At 37.0% G+C, this 11,376-nt stretch overlaps 1 protein-coding gene across 3 annotated transcripts; it reads right to left on the bottom strand.

The window, feature by feature from the left end:
- Positions 1 to 344: 344 nt before the first annotated feature.
- LOC112500803 (alpha,alpha-trehalose-phosphate synthase [UDP-forming] 1) lies at positions 345 to 10,496 on the bottom strand. 3 transcript variants are annotated; one of them, XR_003067374.1, is made up of 18 exons: positions 10,358 to 10,496; positions 9,422 to 9,841; positions 9,238 to 9,335; positions 8,498 to 8,886; positions 8,057 to 8,171; positions 7,818 to 7,919; positions 7,582 to 7,732; positions 7,402 to 7,490; positions 6,935 to 6,983; positions 6,093 to 6,193; positions 4,783 to 4,970; positions 4,013 to 4,130; positions 3,742 to 3,921; positions 3,528 to 3,650; positions 2,728 to 2,793; positions 2,480 to 2,610; positions 1,635 to 1,733; positions 345 to 865 (listed from the first exon to the last, which is right to left on the bottom strand). XR_003067374.1 is itself a non-coding variant. In XM_025104387.1 (18 exons), exons 2-18 carry the CDS (start codon positions 9,768 to 9,770, stop codon positions 482 to 484), a joined length of 2,754 nt encoding a protein of 917 aa, XP_024960155.1. In that variant the 5' UTR covers positions 9,771 to 9,841; positions 10,358 to 10,496; the 3' UTR covers positions 345 to 481. The 3 variants fall into 3 exon arrangements, 2 of the variants coding, with proteins under 2 accessions (XP_024960155.1, XP_024960156.1); XM_025104387.1 differs by having other exon boundaries at positions 2,706 to 2,793; XM_025104388.1 differs by having other exon boundaries at positions 2,706 to 2,793; positions 7,582 to 7,615.
- Positions 10,497 to 11,376: the final 880 nt, after the last annotated feature.

Raw genomic sequence — 11,376 nt, 5'->3', positions numbered from 1 at the left:
AACAATTTCATAACCATATATGAAACAACTTCATCAAAAAAAGTATTATATGAAACAATTTCATAAGATTAAACAAGTTCATAAAAAAATTTCATAAGATTAAACAATGAAATCGACGGATGAAAGTAGTTTGTACGGTTTGTACAAATTGATTGGTTTGTATTTGATCGCTCCTCTATATAGATAAGCAAAGGATCGTGTGAAAAAAATAGTTAAGCTAAGAATCATAAGAGATCTGGACATTTAATCACCTTTAATATATATATATATATATATATATATATATATATATATTGTTTTGGGAATGATAATTGGATTGGAAATGGCGTATGTTAGTAAATTAATAATGGACCAAATAGCATTGAAGCAAATTAATAGTGGTTTAAATTTAATGATCTAAGAAGTAATCCTCTAACGATCATCAATTAAGGAGTTGATATTGAATAATTACCAACACTAACTACATTACTACTACTCATCTTCAAGATGCTTGAGCAAGATCCTTCAAAAACGATACCACATCATCCGACGTTGGTAACAGATACCGCGCATTCGTACGTGTCCGCCCCACCGCACACGAGAAATAGTTATCCGCTTTCAGATCAAGAACGTTCCACGATACCTTATCTGGGGTCGTCGATGATCGTTTTCCGCCATTCTCACTACCATAGTTTCTGTTATTGTTACTTGTTCGTTTGTTATCTGGACTTTGTGGCGGTCGTTTTTGACATGATTTCCACCCGCTTTTACCGGCCTTTCGGTCTCCGGGAGGCTTCGGCTTTGCGCCATCATTTAGCTTCGGCCTCGGAATACCCATGCCGTTAGAGGGAAGCTCTGGCTCAAAAAAGGTGTAAATATCTTCATCCTGAAACAACACAACTACTTGAATCAAATGGCCATTCATGTTGAACAATTATTACACCATAAAAATGAGAATCGTAAATATTTTGAGAACCTCGAGACCAATTATTCCATGTATTATTCATAATGAATAGCCCTGAATATTATTCATCATGCATTTTGATCATTTACAAGGCGTGACTTCTTAAAAAAATTAGCTTTTGTGTTTTTACACTTTTAATTTTAGATTTTCCACTTTTATAGATTTATCTAATCACATCACTCACAGTTTCACGAATTCATACACGTCATGGACTTAAAGATTAAAAAGAAGTTGTAAAATTACCTTTTGAAGTTCTATTTTGAATATTTAATCAAAGACTGTTTTTATATTTTATATGATTTTTCATCTAAATATGAATGTAAATTATTCATGATGAATAATCCTGAATATTATTCATTATGAATATCATGCATTTTTATTATGAATAATTTTCATCATTAATGCATATCACTACATTCATAATGAATAAAGCATGAATAGTTGGTTTTCAGGTTCTGATTTGATCATGTCTCTTATGATGTGTTATCGGAAACTGCCTATCTACCGTTTGGGGTTAGAAACAGAGTCTGCATACATCCTACCTCCCTAACTGATTTGTGTGGGATATACTGGGCTCATTTTGTTTGGTTTGGTTCTATTCCGACGTGTTGTACACATATGTAAAAATCCTAATGCGGGATACAACGAAGGACTAGAAAGCAAGAAATCGGTTTAAGATTGGAGTACATACCTTCCCCAGAAAATGGCCGATACATAACACATAATCGATTGGGGATGAAATTGATTTGCTATGAACTATCTCGCCTAAAATACGAACAATTGTGATACCCTGTACAAGATTGGTCCAATGGATTAGAATTTCTGATTACCGATAGCCAAAATCTATATTAACAATCTGATCAATATCGTTTAGTTCTAAACGATATAGTCGCTGTGATTTTAGCTTCATTAGCAACAGTATCATTACCATGCAAAATTCGACAAAGTTGCTGAACGGGTGCACATGTGGCATGAGACACGTAACTTTTTGCTGACATGGCACTGAATCGCATGTCAGCAAAAAGGTTATGTGTGTAATGCCAAGTTTATATCCCGTCAGTAATTTTGTCAAAACTTGAATGGGTTTCGCTCGAGCGCTCGAAATGGACTAATGGCAACACTACCTGTGGTAAAAGATACCGTCCGCGATCATAACTATCAGTATAAACTGCTCCCTCCGTCCCAAAATAAGTGTCAACGTTTCTATATTATTTCATTCCAAAATAACTTTCCACTTTCAAAACTAAATGCTTACTTTTTGATTCCACCCTTAATTATGAGATTGAGAAATTCATTGCTCCCTCTATTATTAAGGATAAAACCGTCACTTAGTTAATTAAAAAGTGGAATAATTACACAGTTTTAAAATTGTGTGCCTTTTTCATTGTGGACACTTATTTTGGGACGGATGGAGTATACAAAGAACTGTTGTTTGTGCAATGTCAACCAACAATCCACCAATCCACGATCATTACCATCATTATTTTTTTTATAAAACTCGTAATCACGTTGTGACAAGTGAAGTCAAACGGTCACCTTGGTCACACCGGCTGCTCGGACCTCGACAGAACGGCTGCCTTGAACGACATCCACGGATGCATTAGATATCGGGCCAGTCCACAGATGCTGCAGCATGTCTCTGGCTTGAAGCCTCCCAAATTCAACATCTGCATTCCCATTGCCATGACAACGAGCAAACAAAAGAAAACACGATACTAATGAAGGATCATGTAAACCGCGATAAGGGAAGTCGTAAAAATACCTGCATACTTGTAATTCCATACCAGTGAGGTCTCACGAAGTTCAAAATGCGATCGAGGTGTTCTTTCGGTGAAATACTCAAAGACATGCTGTGATGAAGATTACAGTTAGAAGGGATCAGGTAAATAGTGGAGCCAAGCTCATGTTTGCTCGGCTGACGACTTGCCCATGAAAAAAAACGTAGGCTTGGGCTCGGCTTGTGGCTTGCCCCAACTCAAAAAGCTCATGCTTGGTCTTGTCATGGCTTGGTCCATATGGGCACATAATAAGCTTGAGCCTTGGCTTGGCTAGTGTAGGTGCAGATTCGAGTCTTGTCTTTGAGCTTCCAAGCACAAGCCTTTCTCGGTTCAAGCTCATTTCAGATAATCCAACAAGCAGGCTCAGCCCACAATGGACTCTCCAAGCTCTTTGACAAGCCACTTTACTAAGGGTCTGTTTGTTAGCAGTTTAATGAGCATAATGTGACTCACAGCTTATTCAGTCAGCTATACATGACTGTTTGGTAGTGACTTAATAATACAGAAAGTGGCTTATTCAGTAAGTTTCTAGGGGGAGCTTTATGCAAAAAGCCAAGTTTTTTTCCAAATCTGCCCCTCCCAATTAAAAAACACACTCCTTCCATCTACGAAAAAGCCCTCCGAAACAAAAATCTTCCCAATCTATACAGACAGATTAATCTACACATAAAGCTTTATCCATACAGGAGTTGATGAAAAACCAACCAAACAGCCCCTAACTCTCATGAGCCAGCCAGTCTCATTCATCTGCACTCCTAACAGTGATTGTCGACACTATAAAGACATAAACCTTAAAAAGCATGCACCTTTACACTGTCGACCCATTCCATATTTGAATGCTCGGGCATTGTCGTCATCCAGGTTCCTCTAGTGGAGCGTAAAAACATTCCATTCTCGGCTGCCAACCACATGTTGTACTCACCAAAGTTCTGAGGGATTAAAGAATGCCTCAAAGTTGTCAAAAAGAACATGATACCGATCCAAAACTCAGAAATAAAAAAAGTTGATTGGGATAAATACATCATCCAATACAGTTCGGTCGCTTCCACTGAGGACAACAACGGTTGTCTGCGGATCGTTGCAAAGCTTTATCAGTGATTCCTTCAATTCAGGGTGCAATTTAAGATCCATTTCTCTAATCTGATCACCTCCGCGTCTATCAGGAGTGTCAACTGGTTCAGTTAATGTAGCACTGAATCCCTGTGTTTTTGATGATGTGAAACTCGAGAAAAACCAACATAAGATAATTAAAGGCTTTGATTTGTTTTTCATAAAGAAATGGAACCAGTACCAGTATGACCAACCGATTACTTGACTGCAAATAGCACTCGATGGCCTCTTCAACCGGCAGTGCTGGTGGAACTTGTCTTATCCTTTGCTGTGCTTCAACTACAGTATCATTCAGTTCACTACAATATCAACGTTAAAATAAATCAAATCTTGGCTGAAGTAAAAAGTCAGCTCTTGGCTATGTATGTTATGCATTTGGTATGCAGACCGGACTGGGCGGGCAAGAGTGAGGTAGGCAGGTGGAAGAATTGTCAATTGTGCAAGGTTTTAGGAGTTTCAATTTGACAAGGGTAGTTTAGTAATTTACCAATCTTGTTCCATCCACCTGATTTTTGTCCACCCATTGGTTGGTCTTGTCCTGTCTCAGTTTAAACATCGCACCAAACGTGGAACAACAATTTTTTGTTCTATCCTGTCCCACATACCAAATGCAGATGGATGGAAAGAATGGCAGTAAGGGCCTGTTTGTTAGCAGCTTAATGAGCTTAATGGGACTCATAGCTTATTCGGTCAGCTATATATGACTGTTTGGTAGTGCCTTAATGATATAGAAAGTGGCTTATTGAGTAAGCTTCTAGGGGAAACTTTATGCAGAAAGCCAAGTTTTTTCAAAACCTGCCCCTCCCAATTATAAAGCATGTTCCTTCCATCTATGGAAAAACCCTCCCAAAGATAAACCTTCCCAATCTATACACAATGGTTAAACCACATAGACAACTTTATCCATACAGGACTTAATGGAAAACTAATCAAACAACCCCTAACACATACCTTACAAAAGTTTCTGCCCATTCTTGAGCAGTATGGGTTGTGACATGCAAGAAGTTGTGGCGATGTCGTTTCTCTCTTTCTTCGGCTGTCATATTCAAAGCTTGGCCTATTGAAGCTGCAACTTCGGTTATGTTCCAAGGGTTAACAAGAATTGCCCCAGCACCAAGGGATTGTGCAGCACCTGCAAACTAGAGGGTACACCAGGAAAAGGATAACTTGGTGGGTTAAAGAAAGACTAAAGGAAATTTCATATATTATAACTACAGGGTCAGGTTCAACTACAGGATCAGGTTCAGGAGAAAACCACAAGAAAATGAAAAACTGAGGAACACCCTGGTAACCATTCATTTTGATGGTATGCACATGTGCATACAAATAATTTGTAAACAATTTGTCCGGTATGCAAATGTGCATAAAAACCAAAAAACAGGTTCAATTACTTGTATGCACATGTGCATACCGTCCAAATGAATGGTTACCAGAGTGTTCCTCAGTTTTTCATTTTTTGCGGGTTTTCCACTGAACCTCCCTCTATAACTACATATATAAATAATACATGTGCTTGCAGAAGCCTTAACAAAGGTACAAGGCTCATGAGCTTCCACCCAGTGGGTCCTCTATGTGGACATCTTTCATGAACACTGTTCATCGTGTGAAATAACTCAAAAGCTGTCACCCTTATATACATATGTATGTGTGTAGATGTATGTATATATGCAGATGTATACACATATGGATGTATAAATTAAATACACATAGCCTACATATTGGTATACATAATATAAGCACATACACACACACATATATGCAGTAAATCCATGTGTGTGCATGTATGTATGCATGTATATCTACATGTATATTTTATGTGTGTATACACAACGGAGCACAAGAGGGTTGAGGAAGATGATCTCCTAAAAGCTGAAACTTATAGCGGTTTGAGGAAATTATTTCAACAGAAGTCATTCACAATTCTAACCATCATTCTTACTAATATGAAAAGAAAGAAAAAATACACTACTCTTCATAAGAATGAGGATTTTTTTTTGGGTAACCGTGGGTTTCCAGGCCAGCTTGGTCCCATAAGGAAAGGGCAACTGCATCTAAAAGAAACGTACATTGGTCCAACTGTTATCTTATGAGACAACTAGTGAAATTGAGTTGCATAAACTTTTGTCCAATTTAAAAAGACAAAAACTGGGATGTGGATAATAGAATTAAAATCCCTAATAATAAATACCAGTTATGCCAATTATAACAATGATAAATAATAAGAACCCATTCCAAACAAAGTTTACAGTACCCATAGTTACCTCACTTAAAATCAGCACCCCTCTTTTAGCATCTTGGCATGCCACAAACTCGTAACTGACAAGATTCATTCCGTCCCGCAAAGATGTGACAATTGCTATATCTGGCAATGTAAAATCCGGATCACAAATCATGGGTCATGACCTACTTAGACAAATTCGTTTGAGAATTCAATTATAGTCATTTAGGCAAGAATCAACCGAGTATACATTTCTTTATCCAGAAAAACAAGTATAATTTAGACCATGCAAAGCTGAACACATCTAGGACAGTCCTTTTCGGGTGAATGAAACTCAGAATACCATCAAAAACTTGGTCTACCAAGTCCTTGGCTCATTTTGAAGATCAGGTTGCCTGAATAAACCTCAAACTCTAGTTTTAACTTGGGAAATTTACATAAATAGCCAAAGTTGATTGGCGGTTTCACTCTTTAGCCATTTTCTACCCCAAATTCACTTTTTAGCCAATTCTTAGGCAGAAGGCTTATGCACATGCGTAAGGATTGGTTTTCGGCAAAAAAAAATCTTAGCATATGTATAAGGTTTCTGCATATAAATTCCACTTTCTGCGTAAGGATTCCACTTTACGCGGAAGGATTCTTGTTATTTTATTTTTTTTGGCTGAAAAAAATGCTTACGCATATGCACAAGGATTGGCTAAAAAGTGAATTTGGCGTAAAAAATGGGTAAAAGGTGAAACCACCAATCAGCTTTGGCTATTTATGTAAATTCCCTTTTTAACTTTTAATGGTGCAATGTGCATAAAAAAAATTAAGAAAAAGTAACAGCTTTGGTTACATGAACCATAAGAAAAAGTAACAAGCAAGAGAGCCATGGATCAGTACCAGTGACAGCATACAGTGCACATAAAGCCTGAAAATCAAGAGAGCGGTCCTGCAAACATAACATGATGCTCTTCAAAAACTTGATAAACATCACACACACACACACACCACTTGAATAAGAAAAAGGATGAAAGCTCTAATGAGCCTTTTGTTTTCCAAATGTGTGCTTTTCTTAGTTAAGAAAAGGTGAGATCTTTTTTATTTGTAGACTAGCAAATGGATTTCTTATCACTACTCAAAACCACATACAGGAATTAGGTTGATCAGTTCCAACGGAAATCTAATAACCTTGCAAGCTATTAGATCAAACCAAAGGGCCATTGGCCTAGCGGTACCCCTTAACTCCACCTTCCTGGAGGTCAGGAAAGTCTCACCAAAGGTGAGAAGTGTGTGTGAGTTTACTTTGCCATACATATGTATATATATGTTATATACTTCAAAAAAAGCTAGATCGATGAAAGGCTAACCAGATGGTGAATTGGAACAGTTGTCAGTGTCCCAAATCTTCCATTTATTCGTCCCACAATTTCATGAACCTGACTAGTCAGTTTCTGATCTGCCAAATCACATTATCGGAAACCAAATATGTATCAGCAACAGATAAACAGCATGTTGGTACTGCAAATTCCAGTATTTTAGAAATATACACTCAGGAACATCTGTTCTTGTTGGTACTGCAATCTGTAATAAAACCACTTTATCACGCCAATATTGATTCTCCTCCAGAAACTTCTCAAATGCAAGTATCTTTTGGGGAATCCCTTTGATCATATCTAAGCGGTCAACTCCTAACATTACCTGTCAGAAGAAGAAAACACATGCTTACAAGTAATCAGGCCAAAAGGTTTGAATAAGGAAGATGGACAAAGTAAAGTAACATCACCTTTCTCCCAGAAAATCTCTCTTTCAATTCTTTGATATGCTCTTGTACTTGAGGATTCTCGAGTGCACGAATAAAGCGATCTGAATCTATACCAATTGGAAACTGTAGTTCATAAATTAAAGAGCAAGCATCAGAGGGGGAAGTATTTCCATATGTGGGATTTCATATACAATGAAAGATGATTCATTTGCATGTATTATAGAACAAGGAAGATGTTACGCAATTGAATTCACAATTACCGCAGCAACTCGAGTTAACCTCCCTTGATCCTCTACCCCTTCAGGTGTACCTTCAAGTCCAAGGATACGAGTACAAGCACTAACAAAGTGTCTTGCATAATCATAGGTATGGAAACTGGGAAACAATTTACGGTTAACTACAATATCTTCTAATATATATAAAAGAAGTTTCTTGAATCAGGATAAAGGAATATAGCAAGCAAGGATGCTGACATGTTGTATTTCATTAGTAGCAAAATGCCAAAATAGTCTAATCAGGTTCATAAAGATTTTCAAGTTAAAGAATATGTTTAGGTTTTACACTGTTATAGATGATGACAAAAAGATTCTTAATATAGTGACAAGATTGAAGCAAAGACCCTAATTGAATTCGGAAGTACCTATATATAATGTCAAATCAGAACATGTTAAAACAGGATAGGAACAAACCTACGGACTTACCCAACCAAATCAGCAGCAAGAACTGCACGTAGAAGCTCCGAGCGAGAAGGTAATGTCCTGTGAATTTCGGAAGATGGGAAGGGCGTATGAAGGAACCAGCCAACTTTCATGTTGCTATTGTGATCCTTTAGGCACTTTGGAAGGAACATAAGATGGTAATCATGGCACCAAACAACATCACCTTCTTCATAATGCTCATTCACTACATCAGCAAACATTTGATTTGCTTTCTTGTATGCAGCAAATTGAGATTGGAAACTTCTGGTTGTGGCTAAACGGTCTTCTTGGGGAAGACCAAGATAATGGAAAAGAGGCCATAATATGTTGTTGCAATAGCCATTGTAATATTGATGGACAACTTCTTCATCAAGAAAAACTGGTATGCACCTCTGTATCATATATAATTTAGTCATAACTAATACCCTTTCTTCAATCCCGAGTCAGGTTAAGGGGAAACCGATTTTTTTTTAAAAAAAAACTGAAAAACACCCTGGTAACCGTTAATCTAGACAATATGTACATGTGCATACAAGTAATTTGTAACATGCACACATGCATAAAAACCAAAGAACATCTTGAATTACTTGTATGCACATGTGCATACTATCCAGATGAATAGTTATTAGGGTGTTCCACAGTTTTTCATTTTTTGGGGGTTTCCCCTGAACCTCCCTCCTTCAATCCCACATGACAAATGTTAACCAAGTTTCATACAGATTTGAAACTTAACAAACATATACCTTCTCTGCTAATGCTTTAGTGAGTGCCCTCTGCCCAGGTTCATCTGGCACATTTACACCTGCCCACCCAATCCACTTTGCTTCAACCTCCTTAACACCTTCAATACATTCAATCAAAATAGATTGTATTTCTTTCTGTTGATATGAATGAATGAAAGCAATAGAGAAGAAATTCAAAACTTACCGAGAAGAGCGCTAACAAGGCCGCCAGCACTAACCTCCAAAGACCAACTCTCTTCTCCTCTTCTAACAGCGGAAACAGGCAGTCTATTAGCCACAACCAAAAGCCGTTGCGTAAACAGCCCTCCATCGGGTTTTTCCCATCCTTCACGTGCAGCTGAAGCTCCTTCAAGATACTGTTCTACAAGGTTGTCACCTTCCTTTAACCGTGGTTCAAACTCAAAGGCATCATTGCCAGTAACTTCATTAGAATAAGAAGCTTTACTGTTCTTCCTTAGCTCTCTTTCTCTCAAAAGCCTCTCTATACGACTTGTTGGAACCGATGTGTTGCCGTTGTACTTATTCCCAGGCATAACCGCTATCTACAACCAGACCTCCCACACCAACCTCAAGAGGAGTGGACAATGTTCCCAAAGCAGTTGTTCTACATTATGATTGAAACAGATAAACAAACAATCAAATCCATCAACCCCTAAACAATTCAAAATAAAAGTAATAATCATAACATCACTTAAATTAGCCATGGAGAAAATACAAATTCTTCACCATCATCAACAAACACAAAAGGAAACTAGATAACCAAAACAAAAGGGCATAAAAGAAAGAGATAACAGGGAGAACGAATGGGATCCACATAATTTTATCAGAGTACAAATGGGGTCTACCACTTCTGCCATATTGTTTCAGTCCAAGATTTTAAACCCCCACATTTACAATCCATCTCAATATTACTAATCCCTTAAAAACCATAAAACTAAACTCAAAGATTATGTGAAAACCACCAAGACATTTGCAAGACTCAAATTAGTTTCAAAATTTCCGAAAATAAGGACATTGTATGTGAACACTATAAACTGGATAAAAGAGCAGACTTTCAAGATATCGGACAAAACCCCAGTTCATATGGATTCACAAAATAAAAAATCAAACACCGACTCACCAAAAATTGACTCCAAATGTGAATTTTCTTGAAGTGAATCAGCCGTTCGATTGCCTGATACAAGATTCCCAATCCCAGCCGTAGAATTGAGGGTTTAAGAGAGAGAAATGAAGAGGGAAAGATACAGAGGAGGAGTTTGGGTGGCAGAAAAGAGGCATAGTGGGAGAAAGAAGAGGGAACAGATGGATCCTCGTGTAAGCTTTACAAGATATGTCTCACAGCCATGCAGGTAAAAAACACCAATGATTGGTGATGATCAGGCTTATATTTATTCATTTATTTATTTTAAAGTAAATAACTTCAACAATAAACTCAGTTAATTTGAAAGAAAATCAGATAAAGATAAAATGGTTTGAAGGCAAAGATTATTTTCTACAAGAGGATAGGAATCCCTCCTAACTTTTCCGGTTAACCACCGGCAACCGTGAACTGAGCATTTTCGTATGTAATGTTGTGCTCCGATGTCAATTGTCAAATCTTACCTAAATTTTGTTTGTTTATCTATTCAACACCTTCTTTTTGTTGTTTTGCAGATGAAAGACTAGCAACATTTTTTAAAGGCTGCATGATTAGGAAAAGTAATCAAATTATGTTACGTGTGTTCCATTTTCTGAATCATTTAAAAGTAGAGATTTTTGCTGCTTTTCATTTGGTATGCTACTATTAAGGGGTGTTTGAGATTGCTTATAAAAACAACTTATTGATTTATTTCGGTGTGACATCGGTAATAAACACTTTAGAGTGTTTGGATAAACAACTTATACCGGTACTAAACCGGTAATAAAAAGTTTTTGAAGAAGTTAAACTCTTCTGACTTATAACAAGTTGATAAGTGTTTTTGTATAAAAGTATAAATTGTTTCAAATAAGCAATCCTAAACACCCTCTAAGAATTCATTTAAAAAAAATGTTTGATTACTTTTATTTCTAACAAACTTGAGTAGCTCAATTTTATCGAATTTCTTGTTCTTTTAATTTCCACGTAAGTGTGTTTTCTTTTATAAGTATAATCATATTTAA

The sequence above is a fragment of the Cynara cardunculus genome (genome assembly GCF_001531365.2).
Source record: "Cynara cardunculus var. scolymus isolate 2C chromosome LG 17, CcrdV1, whole genome shotgun sequence".
NCBI classification, from domain to species: Eukaryota; Viridiplantae; Streptophyta; class Magnoliopsida; order Asterales; family Asteraceae; genus Cynara; species Cynara cardunculus.
Note: the sequence above shows the minus strand (reverse complement) of the source record. Positions and strands in the feature narration are given on the sequence as shown.